The 16,402-nt window shown below is 40.9% G+C and overlaps 1 protein-coding gene across 6 annotated transcripts in view; it reads right to left on the reverse strand.

Moving 5' to 3' along the window:
- Window positions 1-742: 742 nt before the first annotated feature.
- igsf9ba (immunoglobulin superfamily, member 9Ba) overlaps window positions 743-16,402 on the reverse strand; it is a 60,382-nt gene continuing 44,722 nt past the window's right edge. Inside the window, exons 9-21 of one of the 6 annotated variants that reach the window (XM_057350666.1) lie at window positions 16,176-16,316; window positions 15,923-16,042; window positions 15,683-15,833; window positions 14,031-14,154; window positions 13,055-13,230; window positions 12,725-12,951; window positions 12,213-12,297; window positions 11,699-11,860; window positions 10,626-10,671; window positions 9,907-9,993; window positions 7,716-9,362; window positions 5,432-5,562; window positions 743-4,769 (exon numbers count right to left, since the gene is read on the reverse strand). In XM_057350666.1, the coding sequence (XP_057206649.1) occupies window positions 4,549-4,769; window positions 5,432-5,562; window positions 7,716-9,362; window positions 9,907-9,993; window positions 10,626-10,671; window positions 11,699-11,860; window positions 12,213-12,297; window positions 12,725-12,951; window positions 13,055-13,230; window positions 14,031-14,154; window positions 15,683-15,833; window positions 15,923-16,042; window positions 16,176-16,316 (3,318 nt within the window). In that variant the 3' untranslated portion in view covers window positions 743-4,548. Of the gene's footprint in view, window positions 5,563-5,586; window positions 6,565-7,121; window positions 7,168-7,711; window positions 9,363-9,906; window positions 9,994-10,625; window positions 10,672-11,698; window positions 11,861-12,212; window positions 12,298-12,724; window positions 12,952-13,054; window positions 13,231-14,030; window positions 14,155-15,682; window positions 15,834-15,922; window positions 16,043-16,175; window positions 16,317-16,402 lie in introns of those variants that run through there. The other 5 variants (XM_057350663.1, XM_057350661.1, XM_057350662.1 and 2 more) reach the window with 5 other exon arrangements.

Genomic DNA, 16,402 nt, shown 5'->3' on the forward strand with positions numbered 1-16,402 from the left:
TGGACAGTCGGGAAACCGTCATCCTTACCACCAATATCACGCTAATTGTCAGATTATCTGTCTAAGGGAGTTGGCCATTCGACTTTGCCAGGACGTTTGTCACAGTGTGGTTTATCTTTCCTCCTTTAAATGGGCGTGGGAGAGGGAGTTGTGTTGTTTATAGACTTTGCGCCTGGATGACATTTTTTTCCTTGATTACAGCTATATCAGTCATTGTGGCAAACGTCTCGATAACACCTTCCCTTTGAGGCATTTCGCTTAATATGTTGAGAAAAAAAGGCTCTCATTAAATCCATTGCCCCTTCTGAATGAACACAAGCAACAGTGGCCTCTAGTGGTCAATTCAAGAAATTAGTCAAAAGATCACTCGTACAAATAAACACTCTTGTTTTTTTATTATATCAAAATACAAAAAAAGTTTTACGGGGTTATTACATGGACCAAAGCGTTGAAAAATGTCAACCTAATAGAGCTTGCCAAAATGAGCATATCCGGGCATCTGGTGATGTAAACAATGCAAATTGAACGGCTCCACTATACAGAACTACGTACATTTGGGCTGTTAAAGACAGCACGTGGACAAACGTAACGCTTGCATTTATCATTTCCCGATCTAGTGTGTTGCGACTCTAGGGACAATTCATTTGTCAGGATAGCATATGTCTTTTTGATTGGGATTTTATTTTCTTGAGAAAAGCCTATTGATAAAACTAAACAAAATAAATCATTAAAACAAAAGAAACCAACAGAATTTTCCTTTATTCTAAAAATGCCATTGCTTAATGCAGGGTTGTTCCCTTTAACTATCAAGATGCTGAATCAAGGTGTCCAACTGTGTTATTGTGGAGGTCAATGTCACAATTCAGATGGTGGTTGAACAGATAGGAAACATTATTAACATTTACTCCTAGCAGCATGAAGACACACCAGGCACCATATCTTTAACATCTGAGTATGTAGAGACACTGGACGTCCATGAAAAATACTTTTACGTATTAATCCAGGACAATAAAATAGAGGCACACTGCACTGTGCATCATAATCAGTTTTGTCTAACAATTTCTTGGAGAATTCTTTAGCAGTGGCAGATTAATCAAACAATACATCATAGTATTTTACATAAGGCTTTGGTACAGCACCATACTGTTTAAGAATAATACCTGAAATAAATCAGATTACTTAACAAAGAAGCCTCCAATCAAGTCATTCAATCATTCAATCCAATAATTCTGAAATAAAAAATCTATTTTATGATTTTTTTTCTTCAAATAAGAACAGTCTCTTATACATTGCATTTTGGATGTCAAGATGAAAAACATGTTTGCCCAGAACACATCTTCAGATAATATAATCTGTAAACAATGTACAACACAATTTTAAAAGCAGTAAAAAGCACAAAAATGCTGTTTGAAATATGCTTCCAATAAGCTCTAAGTATGAGGTTTAATGTTAAAACAGTCGTAAATTAGTGCATAATGCAGAATTACATTCTAAGTTTTCAGTGCTGGTTAATATGAACAGCAAAGAATAAAGAACAGAAAGATGCACTTTATCTAAAACATGACAAACAGGTCAAACTCTCTCGTGTAAGGTTAGTTCTGTTCAAACGATAAAATAATTTGAAAATAAAAAAGTTTCACAAAAGCACCATAAGTAGTAAGCACAATAATTAAATACAGGCAATCAAAGAGATGATATGACAATTCCTGCAAATGTGCCCTTTTAGGGACCGTTCACACAGGACGCGTTCTTGCGATCAAAAACAATGCAGAAGTGCGCAAGAACACGCCCTGTGTGAATGGCCCTTTAGTCTTGTCTCTACCAAGAAAAAGGGGGCATGTCTCCCTGTACAATCGCGTATATTTAACAAGAGAAATATCAGTTGAGTTCTCCTTCCAGAGACGAGGGGTTCTGGATAAAATACACTGTCAATCACCATCCGCAGATATACAGCAACACTCCATCTTAAATCAGACTGACAGATTTATGCCGGGATGCGTCACTGCAACTGTGTCCAAAAGAAACACTATAAAACAAAAACGTTGCCGCTTGAGGCGCCAGACCGTCTTTCAAACAGGTCCTTTCCATGCTAAATGAAAACATTAGTATCATACTTCATAAATTATACATTGATACGCTGCCGCATCAAGACTAGCAAATTCTATCACTTTATAAATCTTTCCATATATGAATATTTTGTGTGTTTGTTGATATTCAGCAAATGATCACTTAATAATGTAAGCACGTTTCAAATTTGTATGTCAAAGCTGAACTGTAAATTCCACCTTTTCCATTTCCATGGTAAGCGCACAGGACCGTTCCTTGGAGAGAGGTTTTATTGCTTGCAGTCCTACTCACCAGAACTCAATGAAGGAAATCACAACAGAGCTAGTTTAGTTAGTTAAAGACAGAGGACGGTTTGTGTTAACCTCTGAACCACAGCACCACGAGTTGAAAAAGACATAGCACCAAGTCATAATGTGTACGATGTGCCTACATCTTAGCACGTTATTTCTAGATCATGTAAACATTATGTGGTTTTTGTAGGACTTATTCAGTAATGGGTTCCTGCAGGACGTGTAGCAAAGGTTCAGTACTTCTTTCCTGACAGCTAAAGGCAGGTACTGTAATCAAGATTTTCTAAAAATTGCCACAGCCTCTCTCTCCTCGAGGAGACTACGCCTTACTAGCAGCCTTACGAATTGGTACGCACCATATGGGGGTAAAAAAGCAATAGAGAATAGCCTAGCTTAAATATTCTGTGAGAGGTTTGAGTATTCCTACTGTATTTAGTAAAATGGCTACATAAAATAAGAGGGAGTAACGAAAGTAAACAATTCAAATCCTCTAAACTCAACCTATGTTTTTTTCTTGTAGTCAATAAAATGGCTTCTCCGTGAATCTCTATGCACAGAAGTATGTGTGTTTGTGCACCTGATTCAAGTACCGCATGACATTTCATTCGATTTCCTACAACACTGTACCGTATTACTATATTTTCCCACAAAAATCCCATAAATGTTTGGAGAAAGTTCATTTGCACAGGTGTCTAAAGGAGCTAAAACAGAGAGAAACATCACATTAACTGTACTGTAAGTCTTCAGATAAATCTGATTTCTAGGAGCAAACCATACATTCACCATCGGTTCAACTAAACTAGCATATACACAGCCCGGTTAGCTTTTACTGTAGGTAGCAGATCAGCAGCTGTTAGTGAACTCAATAGACGTCCTTCTGAAAATACTTGACTCACCATTAGTAATTGAAATAACACAAACTTTGCTATGTCCGATGAGCTGTGATGGATGACAAATACTAAAGATTACAATACAATCTACTTGCAAATTGTTTTTTAAAAAAAGAGCACAGTCTAGCTACTTTTGGAGGTTCACTTTTGTACGTAGAAAGTAACTAAAAAGACTGGTCATTTCTTTTTCCACTGATTAAAGTAAGGATTATTTCACTTTGCTATGTTATACGATATTAGTCTGCACAATATCTACTGTACTTCCTTTGTGTATATCTAAAGCAACATGTCAAACGATCATTTATCCTCAAGGAAGTTACAGAAAGATTAATAATGGATTTCACCACTTCTAACTACATTTGTGCAAGACAAGGACCAAATAATTCTACTTTAGCACTTTACATTTGTAATTATGTCATCTGAACATGTCAAAAAGCATGAAGGTGAATCTGAATCTTTTTTGCAGCAGGGTGCTAATATTATTCTACCTCCAACCACCTAAGCTGTCACGTTGTTAAATTGATAAAAAGTGCCTCAAAGCTGTCCAAAGAGAGCAAAATGTAATAAATATGGAACAATAAACAATAAACATAAATTAATGTTTTCTCATCTACCTGCCTTCACTTGGAATTCAAAACTGGCTTCATGTCAGCTGCATAAAAATAGCTTTTCAATGTTATGCTGTGCTTTACATTTCATGTTGAATAGCTTATTAAGGAAAATATGATTTAAACTTTCTTAGCTTACATGAAACCCCTTTATGTTTTTTAATACTGTTGAAGCTTTGCCACAAACAGACAACATATGCCATTTAAAACTAATTGTTAGCTTGCACAAAACATGGTAGAAGTGCTGAAATATGTGCCAGATTACTTCTTTCTTTATCTTTTTGAGGAATATTTTGTAGAAGGAAGAAAAGAAACCCTGTAGTAACTATCACGTCTTGAGGACATACTTGTACAGAGTATTAAACTCTCTATCCTTCACAATATACACAATTTTGACGTTTAACAAAACCTAAAGTGGCCAGCAGGATTTTTCCTAACATTGGAAATCTATTTTTTTACGAAACAAAGCCTTTCCTGTCCTTTTCCTATTTCTTCGAAAAGAACACCCCTGTAACGTTAATCCTTTGTGTAAATGTACAGAAAATACAGATATGTGTAGGATATTGTGCCAAACGGAGAAGATAATAAATCGTATCTAGTTTCGGCTGATTACAAAACAGTACTGATAGTGTGTCCATTGAACATTTTTGCTAATGGACAAGAAGATGAGCCGCCCCAAGGTTTTCAAGGCTTTCAGAGCAGAGAGCCATAGTTTGAGAGGACTGGGTCCATACTGGCCAGAAGTGATTTCCTGTCTTCTCTGGGGTGAAGCCAACGCAGCAGAGGGGACATATGGAGACATTGGGACTTTCTGAGTGGACTTTTCCACTTTTTCTTTGAGGGAGAGCTGAGACGTTCTCGTTGCTCAAAGGCCTGAGATGCATGCGACTGCTGGGTCTGAGAGGAGGACGCATCTGAAGACATCAAAGCAAATGAGACACAGAGACAACAATGTACAAAACATCCAAAAAAGATTGTGCTTGGCTGAGTAAAACTATTATGCTTGAGTGTTGTAGCTGGTTTCCAAGGTGTTTCTATGCAGTTTCAAAGCATTTTTTGCATGTTGCTATGCGGTTGCTAGGACACTGCTAATGTAGGTGGTTGGTTTCTGGTCCCAATGGGTAAGAGCTGATATTGGTATAGGAAGACATGTTATTCTAATCTGTACTTCAGTGCAAGTTTATGGGATGTTTTTCCGACATTAAAGTGACCTGAAAATAAAAAGTCTGTCATCATTTACTCACCCTCTTGTCATTTCAAACCTGTATGCATTTCTTTCTTCCAAAGAACGCAAAAGAAGATATTTTGAAGAATGTTGGTAACCGAACAGCGGTGGTACCCTTTCACTTCTTTTGTATAGAGACAAAACCATTGCAAGTGAATGGGTGCCGTCGCTGTTTGGTGAACTATCACTTTAAAGGCCAATTTAAGTCCTTAAACCTCTGTCTTAGTTGTATGTGCTAAAGCAAGCATCATTAAACTTAACTAAGTAGTCCTACTGTACAATAATTCAACAGATGATCATCCAATTCAGAGATAAAGATTGCGAACACATGTAGGTGGCTGTGAAACTGACCTGTCCTTTTCTTGAATCTGGAGTTGTTGTTCTTGTTGGCTGTTGATTTCTTGGCTTTACTAATACAATAATAAATCAGTGCTTCAAAGCTCTCAGACCCTGCAGGGGCTCTCACTGCACCTAGATGCTCCCTGTGAGAGACAAACATAATGATGCATTACTTCACACAGCCACCAGGGTGCGCTGCCTTCAAACGGCCTGATCAAACTGGCAGGAAATTTCACCTTGTAACAATTCCAAGTACACTGTAAAAACCTTTGTGACAACAGTTCCATTTATCAACATACGCTGTGCAATTTGGAAATGAATCAAGTTTTGACAAGTTGCAAGAAATGAATCACTTAATTATATAATCGGTTGCTTGCTGCTTGTCATTGGTAACCAACATGTAAATTAAAGGGATAGTTCAATGTGAGATGTAAATTCTGTCGTTAACTCAGCCTCATGCCGTTTCAAACACATTCGATTTACTTTCTTCTGTGGACCTCAAGAGATGTTGCGCAGAATGTTCACGCTGCTCTTTGTCATACATTGAAAGTAAATAGTGACTCAACTTATTTTATTATGCTTTTTTATCACGGTTCTGATCTTTATCCACTCTCCAAGAGCAGCTTAAACATCCTACCTAACATTTGTGCCACACGGAAAAAAGTCAAACAGGTCTGAAATGAAACGATGGCACAATTTTTATTTTTGGGTGAACTTTAAAATACCATTATGTAATTAGATGCAGCGTGGATACTCTGCAAGTTAAAAGCACATCGTATTAGTCAGTCAGTGGATTAGACTCGCATTTTTTCTCTCATTTTCTACAGAAAATGAACCTATATTAGCATGATAAAACCTTTTACCTCATGTTGCACACTGCTGCCATGCTGCCAGCACTGTCCAATCAAATTACACCTAGCCATAAAATCTCCCGTTCCCCAGCTAAGTGCACCAGGGTTCCTATTAAACTGACCACAGGGTCACATTTCCTGTAAAGTGTTGTCTTTTATCGTATATGCCATTCCTCTATCATGGCAGAGATCATGACACTCAAACGTCCATACTGAAGAGTCAGCCAACAACTCATGGGTTCACAAGGCACAGAAACACAAAGCGTTTATAGACAGTCTCCCCTGCTGCTGAAGCTGTGGAAAGAGAAAGTGAAAGTGATTAATAGAGGGGGGAGACATGACCGAGCACCACAGTCCGTCACATCAAAACACACTCTGGTTACCATGAATACACTGTACGGTGGCTTCACCATGCTGACAGGAGAAGAGATGGCAGGGAGGGGAGAATGGCCGGTAAAGAAAAAGAAAGGAACCAAACCACTAAGACGACAAATGTGACAAGAAGTTTTTAGTTTGAGAACTGCTGTTACTGATTCGGCATCGAGGAAGAGTATTTAGAGAAGGCATGCATGATATTTTTGGACATGGAAACAGTATTTTAAAGGGGAATATTCAAGCCTCAGAAAGGGCAAAAGTGTTTCTAAAACAAAAACTAACCGTTTTCTGTACTTTTATTGCAGAATATCTTTCTGAAAAGCAGCCAAAAATCTGCTAGTGCATCCAAAAACCAACATATAACTGATCAGTCCTTAAATGCTTTCTTTTAAAATCTGTCATTCCCCTTTAAATGAGAATGATTTAAGACCCCGCCTGCAACCCCCTCCTCTTTCAGACATGGATTCGACCCTTACCTATTGTGGTGTAGAGGACCTGGTCACAACAATGCTGCCCAGATAGCTGAGATCAATCAAAAACAAAGAGGGTAAGACTACCAGAGCCTCCAGAGAAAAAGCGCCGTCTCTACTCTATATGAGGATGAGTGTTGCTAGAGATGAGTGCTGGCTCATCCCTGGCAACAAAGGCCGCCTAAGAAGGCCACCCTGATGGTCAAAGCCCTGAGTTAGAGGAAGTGAGAGAGATGAGAGAAATGAGCTGGAGAGGGTGAGTGACGTGGTCAGCCCACGAGAGTGGACAAAGAAGGAAGAGCCATGGGATCATCATGGATGCACTAGAAAACCATGAGAGACGTTATACACTATGATCAATTCCTATGTTAATATTACACTGTTTAAAAGGAGAGTAGGCTTTTGGAAAAAAATTAAAAGTATGGAAATTTATCCTGTGAACCCTGAGGAGTTACATGGACATTTATAAAATCGTATAAAATGGACATGTAAAAACTTGTAATTAAAATCGCAAAAGCATGTAAGCATCGCTTTTGCGGCACAATGATGAATAACAATCTCCATTGTCATTTTGGAGCCTCCAATGGTATGTTCACCTACCCTGGAGAGGGTTCTGAGGGGAGCATCTCCTCATCGGTCCTTCTCTGAGATGGCATCTGGCCGAAAGCATCACTGCTCTCTGCAGAGGGCGAAGGGGACTGGGAGGGGTAGCTGGCCGCTGCTGTGGCAAAGGCCATGTGTGTGCGATAGCTGAGGCTGGGCCGCTGGCCGCTCTGGCCTTGGGTGGGTGAACTGGCAGGGGAAGAGGAAAGAGACCTCCGGGAGAAGGAGACACTGGCGGGGTGACGGGCGCTCTCGGGCATCTCTTGAGAGCGGGAAGGCCGCAGGATGCTGGGACGGGGAGGAGGGCGGACGAGGATGTCTGGAGAGCCGGCGTGTGAGCTGGGAGGGGTCTGGGTGAGCGGGGAAAGTCGCGACGGCTGCAGGACCACCTGCTGCAGGCCGAGTTCCATCCTGCGCGCCGCCCTGGGGCTCAGCCAAGGCTGGGCCTCGGACCTCCAGCCGTCTGAGCTCTCGCTGTGCAGTGTGCTTGGGCTCCCCATGCGGGCCGTGGCGCCTGGGTAAGGCAACACTGGTACGCCCATACCATGGGCAGTGTGTCTCAACTGCCCCAGAGTCTGGGCCTGTTGCATAGTTATATGCTTGGCTGAAGGGCCCTGAGGCGGGAACCTGCCGGGAGTTCTGCTAAGGTGGGCTCTAGGGGCCTCCAGCTGGAGGAAAGCAGAGCTTGAAGGGAGCTGAGAGGTTGTGCCAAGAGTGCGACTATGGGAGGGGTATGGTGGGGGCTCGGGGAGGTCCCGGTGAAGATATGAGGAATGGCGAGGTGGAAGAGCGAGACGAGGACCCTCCTGACCTAGAAAGGGGAAGTCAGGAGGCTGCCAGGTCTCGGTCGAGCGAGAGGAGGGAGGGCTATGCACCAGTGGGAGGGCGTGGCCGGAAGTGCCGAACTGATGGATCCTCAGCTCCTCCCTCTCCTCTGGGATGGTGGGATGGCGGAACGGCCCCTCGGGGGGGTATGATGGTGAGGAGGACATGGCAGAGCTACGTGGGCTAACATCAGGCATGTAAAACGGAGGGTGAAGCTCCACCTCAGCGCCACTACCTAGATAGCCATAGAAGGGGCCTGGAGGGAAGACCCTGTGAAAATGGGAGACCCGGCTCTGCCCTGTGGCCTGAAGCCGACTACCCTCCGAGATGCTCATACCTTCCATAGGCCTCTGGAACCGGGGACTGTAGGCTGGGGGCTGCATGTAGGACTCCTGGCTGGAGGACACGGGGGATATCTGGGGCCTGAGGGTGGCCATGACAGGGGGTAGGGGCCCGGGGTCATCATTCTCCTCGTCTGACTGGCGGAACTCGGGATACAAGTCTGATTCCTCCACAAAGGGAAAACCCTCAATGCGCCGGGGCTTGAGGGACGCGTCAATGTCACAGGGGTCCATGATGAAGCGGCCGTCAGGTCCGCGGCTGATCAGCTCGATGGGTGTGGTGACCTCGGCCTCATGCTTGGACACGCTGTACTTCTTACTGGTTATTGCTCGCTTGGTTTTCTTATAGAGTGAAAGCTCTTTCTCTTTCCTGGGGCTTGGCAACTTCTTCACGTAAAGGCCGGGACCACCTACGCTGGCCAAAGATGGGGGACGGGAAGAGGTGATGCTCTCGGGGCTGATCTTCCCGGAGGACAGCCTATCAATCAAAAAAGACATGGGGCTTAGGACAAAACCCTGGGGATCTGAAAATGAGCAAAACAAGAACCACGGCTAATTCTGAACATTATCTACAGGAAACGTTGCATTTTCATGTGTATTATACATACCACTAAACTATTTAACAAAACTTTAATTAGCCTTTAGCAATAGCTCATTTTATAAAAGTAGTTACATTAAACATTTTAAGATCATTTTGAATAAGAGAAGTGAAAGACAGTGTAAGGGTGAGACAAAATGGAGTACAACAGAATGAGGACAACACACAAACACTTGAGTCATACAGGCAGCGGTGGCCTAGCATAAAATAAGCTAAAAAGTTACCAAATTCTTCATTAAAAATGTACCTTCCTAACTTTAAAGGGTCAAATGTGTGTCCGAATAAGGAGCAGCCAAGTGCTGAGTTTCTTTAGTCCCCCAAAGTAGCATTTTTGCTCCGCACCACTAACTAAAAGCATGCAGCTAAGGCGGACAGGCGCGTGTTAGCGCCCGCCGCAAAGAGAGGTGCAGGTGCAGGCACTCACTGAGGGCTGGTGGATGGGGGTCTGTAGCTGCTCCTGTCTGGCTCTTCCCAGTAGGGCTGAATGCCAGGCAAGGGGGTAAGAGGAGGCCTGCAGTGAGAAACAAAATAGAGACGGGGGAGAGTCGGCCGTCAACCAGACTATGGTTCCACACTGCTATGTGGAAATGAGTGGGATGGGAGCATGAGACTGCAGCTCTATGAAGACCACAATGAAATCGGATAATAGCGCGAGTGCCAGTTTGGACTGTGCTACCCTTAATGTTCTCATTTTCCCATTTAGCTCTAAAAGTGACATGCTGCCATGCCTGCACTGATCGATTTGGAGGAACTGGGGGGTAAGGTTCATGTTGATACTGTATTGAAAGGTTCTGCGACAACCTGACTGAACGGCAAAAAAGGAAAAGCTTGAGAAGATTGTAATGGCAAATCAATGCATCTCGGTGCTGAAAAGCAGAGGTAAGCACAGATGCATTTATAGCAGCCACTTTAGTGACCACTCAAATCCTCCTCTATGCATCCCTCACGATAACACAGCAGCTGCTGGGGTCAGCCGTTTCCTTTTCCCAACTGTACATGCTCTCTCTCGCTCTCTCGCTCTCGCTCTCGCTCTCGCTCTCTCTCTCTCTCTCTCTCTATAGCCATGTGCTGAAGGGATCCGGGGTGTCAACAGATTTGCCAGAGTGCAAAGTATGATGGATGTTGCCATGCACTGGTACTTACGGAGATTCAATGCTTTTCCTTGTGTGAGTAATCGATAGCGGAGGGTCTACGGACAAATGCAATACAATGCCACATCAGCATGACAATATGCTTCAGGTTTTCTATCACATCCATGCTTTAAAATGCAATAATGCAGACATTAGGTGTGGGAATCAAAGAGGATCTGGCAACACAATATTTGAGCAATAAGGTATGAGTGGCTGTGCTATATTTAAATATGGAGAGAAGAGGATAATAGTCTTAAGATCTAAAACACAACTTGAAAATATCAGATGACAGAAGCTTTGGCATAAAGAAGTATTATCATCCAGGTCACACGCATGTTATGTAATTACTTGAATTGTTAAAACATTAATGGAAATTATAGACTTCATAAAGGTTTATCTAAAATTTGCTTTTTTGGTTTTCGGCCCATTATATCCAGAATTTTTGGTTTCAGTCAAGAATTTTCCTTTCTTAGCATCATAAGAACAGTCATGATAAGTAGTCATGTTGCTTATATTGTGTATAATAAATACTATTTATAGGTATATATAATATGATATATACTCACGTATATATTATAACATTTTATAAATTTTATAGTATGTTTTGTCCTCTCATCTCCTTTTTCCCCAAAAACTTTTTTCATTCCTGGCATGACAAAATCGATACATGAAGCAGTACTTTGAAATGCTAAATCTACAGTAAGGTGACCAGTAAACTATTATAGTTTAGTAAAACTATTAAAACATTTTGTTAATTGAACTAAAATCAAATACATATTTTTTTCAAATATTATTCGGCCAAAACTTTACCTAAACAAAAATTGGGAATGTTTCCTTAGCATAAACCGCATTTACTGCACTACAATTATTAACTGAAAAAATAAAAAATAAATTAAAATTAAATAAAAAAAAATAAATGTAACAATAAAATAAACAAATAATAAAAACATTTTTGCTAAATATTAAACTAAAATGAACATGAAAACAATAAAAAATAGTCATTTCAAAATATGAATACAACTACAATAAAATAGAAAACAAAACTATATTACTACTGCTTTACATGTGTCTTTCACGAAGACCTACCTCGCTTGCGTTTAAGCTTGCGCCGATGCTGCTTGTTGACGAAGCACGCCGCGAGCGTGCTAAAGAGGATGGCAGCAGCCAAGAAACAGATGGTGGCTACGATTCCGGCCACCACTGGCCTGGCCAGCCCCTCATCTGAGATCTCTGTGGGAGGGAAGGGGTCTGAGAAAGGAGACATACTCCAGAACATGTAAAAAGATGGGATGCAGCAAGCGTGTATTAACAAAGCAGCATTTAGTGTGAATTATAAAGCAGACTGGTTATGCCAACATTATGACATCAGAAGTGTCATGCCCTGTCACACTTCACGTTTCCTTTGATTCATTGAGCCAAGTTATTTTTGTTATTAATCGTCTCTTAAAAGTAGTGCATGACACCTTTGTATCATTCAACAAACATACTGTAGCAACAGAAAGCATAAGGGTATTAAATATAAGGACCAGCAGGGGGCAGTGAAGATCTAGACAGCTAAAGCGATGAATTGGTGCATTTGAGCGACGCCCCTTATTCTCACCTGTACTTGACACCCCCACCACATTACTGCTCTCACTGACAAGATCGTCCATTACAGCAAGCGCTCGGAATTCATACCAAGAGTCCTAGGAGAAAGAGAAACAGGTCAGTGGGTCACGAATCCACTGAGGCCAACAGGTGTAAATGTCGGATCTACCCATTTATAACAAGAACATATGTCGCAGACTCTGCTGGTATGTATGTCAGACTGAATTAAAACTATATATCCTTTGAGCTTTTCAGTTGAAAACTCATGCTCTCAGTGCATCTTTTCTACCAAATCTTAGTAACAGCATTACCAGACAAATGAATCCTGAAACAGAACTATAATGTAAATTATTTGTAGGTATAGTACCTTTGCTTATTCCAAAGCGCTAATGCACAGGATGTGAGAGATACCTCTGCCGGAGGCTACTTTAACTAATATTCTGTCACTGGGGAATTTATAACTTGCAAAGCCCCCTATACACTTTCAGCTGATGTTAGTAGTCATGTTATCAGAGCAAGGGTTACCTGAATGAGGTCCCGTGCTATGATCTCAGTCTCGGTTGCGGGAATCAAGTCGTCCAGAACCTCCCACCTTTCTCCCAGACGGAACTCGATGATGTAACGGTCGATCGGTGAAGAGTGATTGGCTGGAGGAAGCCATGTCAACAATACACCCTGCTGTGTCCGGTTGGCTGTGAGGCATCGTGGTGGAGTTAGAAGCACCAGTGGTTCAGGGGTACTTATAGGATACCCTGGAACATACAAAAGACGGTGCTAAGCAAACCTAAGTAAAATTCATATGAAGGGTCATTTAGAGGTCAATTACACTACACTGCGGGTAGAAGTGTCACCCACCTCCTGTAGTCACAGTGACTACCTCACTGAAGGGGCCAGTGCCCAGCTTGTTCTGGGCCAACACACTGAATTGATAGGCAGTCTTTGGCTCCAACCCCTGCACCACCAACCACGTCTGAGAGCCAGGCACAGGTATGGACAGCCAATCATGAGGCCCTAAATCATTTTTTATCTTCCTAATGGATAATGACAAAGTTACATTAAGACAATGATAAATGTTAATTGGGTTTTAAAAGCTTTTTTTTCAAAGTGACTTACAGTGCATTCAAGATAAGAGTATACATTTTATCAGTATGTGCGTTCACTGGGTGTCGAACCCACAACCTTCGCACTGCTACCAATTGAGCTATAGGAGCAAATGTCAACTTTACAGAAACATATCTATAGGTATGTGTGCATGTATGTAGGTAGATACTATAGATATTTTATAAACATTTATTATTTCATTTTTCTCAGGGGGTTAAATGAGCCAATTTATATTCTGTTCATTTCATGAGGTTTGGAATTGTATTATTAATAATAGTTATAATAACAGTTATCAAAAATGCAGTTTTAACCAATATATTACACAAAATGTGTACAATATGGACTCCCAGATCCAAAAATCAGCCTTAATATCAGGGATCTCTAAAAGCTGGGAAAACCATTTGTTTCCTCATTTAATTATTTGAAAAAAATCATATTTTTGTGTTGATTGAGCCGAAAGACAGGTAACTGCATTCCATCACCCAGATCCATGTTATTTAAAAAATACATTTTAAAAACAAAAATCGCTCCGAATATCACACTGAATATTACAAATGAGTTTAAACATTCCCATTGATTTCTTTCATTTACAAACCTGCCTCTAGGAGCGAGGAGGGGTGGGTTTGGAGATGAACACTTCAACACATCGGGAAAAAAATAGATTCGAGTCGATGTCACGAGTCGATTCAGAAAAAAAGGCGAGTAAGGAGCTATATATAGCGTGACTTACACCGGGCCGTACCAGACGGAAAATGTCTGTTCAAAGCCTCCGTCATATCCAGGTTCCCAGGAAACGTTAGCAGAGCTCGTGGATGCTGACACATGGACGTTATTTGGCGCATGTGGACTCGTGCCTAAAACAGAGTTTTTTTATTAATGAAGTTTCTTTATTAATGGAGCCAAAAGCACCAGCTAGCGACCAATGAGAAAACCCTAACAACCAATCAAATTGTATCTATTTTTTACTAATTGTTTTGTATCTTTGACCCAGCAAATGTCATGCATATGAACACTGTTGCTGCTTAAAAGAACAGTTCATCCAAAAATTTTAATTCTGTCATTATTTATTCACCTTTATGCATTTCAATGCTGCATTACTTTCTTTATTCGTGGAGCACAAACAATGTTATTTACAACAAAATGACTAAGTTGGTCTTTTCCATACAAAGTAAATAATGACCAAAATTCAAGTCATATTTTAAAAGTATTTTTTTCACATGACAATTTTATCGTTACAACTTTCTCCATTCTAAAGAATTGCTAAACATAAATGTTTGGTTTCCACAGGATGATGTAGGATGAGAAAGTAACAGAATTTTTTATTTTGGGATGAACTATACAAGTATCTCTAATAGCTAAACATCAGTCTTGAGCCAGGCTGTTCGTTCCAAAACAACTGTTTTCCTAGACAAACTTGGTCTAGGAGATTTATAGAAAATTGAACATGGGATCCATTTATCTGTTCTCACCCGTTTCTTATGTTTTCTGACCAGACAAGTAAACAAGCACAGAATGCAGACTGACCCAGTCTGATAAGAGCAGGAGAGTGTTGGAGGATAGCTGAAGATGCTGAAGTCTAACCCATCTCTTATCAGCACACAGCAGCTGCAGAGGATCTGTTAATTACTCCCACATTAAGCAAAATCTTTGGACTGTCATGACACCAGTCCACAGCCAAACAAACAACGCATGTGTGGGGTTCTTTACACACTGACACATCACTTGTCATCTGAGGGAGATTTCACAGACGTGACAGCCGAGTTAGTCACTGCGAGCTACATGCCATTGAGAAATCACATTACTGACATATTTTGTGTCCTTAAATCCAGATAAACTGTGCCCGTGTAAAAATGAGACACTGAGCTTATTTTTCATTACATTTTAACAAGCATTATGTAATGCCAAATAGATCACATTTTAGTAATTAATTTAGATCAAAATATATATGCAGCATGGGCCAAAAATAAACTGTGATTCAAAATCAAAAAGAAACGATTAAGTAAAAAAGAAACATGACTGGCTTTGATTAAGAAATTCCTTAAATAACTTTTTTATTTTAAGCTGCAGTACATAACTTTTGGCCTCTCTATCGCCACCTCTGTTTGAAATATACAATTGCAAGTTACTTTACATACTGTATTTCTATGTGTTTTAAAAACAACTTCCTGTGAAATCCGACTTTATAAATCAAATTATAAATTATTATTATTATATGCTTAAAATAAAAAACATCTATCCAAAAAGCTATTCTTCATTTTTCAGAATAAGTGTATTTCTAAGGCTGCGTTCTACAGGTCCACTTTTCTCTGCTTACGTTCTGAAAAGTAAAAAGCTTAATGTGAATCTTATGCATATTGAATTTGCGTGCAGACAATCATTTACCTATTACAAAAAGGTGTGTGCTGGCAGTGATGCTTGTTACTACGTTGGTGGCGACACATTCCCACTCCCCATGATCCTCTTTGCTCAGAGACACAAACTGTAAGCTACCACTTGGTAAGAGGTTATGCTTGCTTCTGCTAGGCTTCCCGACCTAGACGAAATACAAAATAAACAGTTTGCTCATATCAAATATTTGTGCAAATGAGAAAAACATTCTATTGAAAGTCTTGGTGGGTATACCTTTCTCCATACGATGGTTGGAATCTCAGGATCTCCAGAAGCAGCGCAGGGGATGACCAGCTCTCTCCCTGCCTCCTGACGATATTCCCCACCGGGCCTCACGTTGAAGTAAGGGGGGTCCTGTGGACACAAAATTATTTTAAACTTAAGCAAACAACCTTTCACCTATGGAAATAAAGGGGTCAATATAATTTGTATTATAATAATACAACAATATAAATTATATTACTATTTTAGTACTAAACTGACTCACCTTTAGCACCAGAGTGGCCGGAGGGGACTGTCCCATGGTACCTAGGACATTGTAAGGCACACAGGTGTAGGTGCCAAGGGAGTCTTCAGTGACCTCTGCCACCCGAATGCTTCCGTCCGCCATTTGGCTCCATCCAGGATACTATAAGAGGGGCAGAAGAGCACAATCAGTGATGAATAGTGCTTTCAAAGAAGCCTGAAGTGACAGTCGAGAGTCTTGACATTTCC

The sequence above is a fragment of the Triplophysa rosa genome, linkage group LG14 (genome assembly GCF_024868665.1).
Source record: "Triplophysa rosa linkage group LG14, Trosa_1v2, whole genome shotgun sequence".
NCBI classification, from domain to species: domain Eukaryota; kingdom Metazoa; phylum Chordata; class Actinopteri; order Cypriniformes; family Nemacheilidae; genus Triplophysa; species Triplophysa rosa.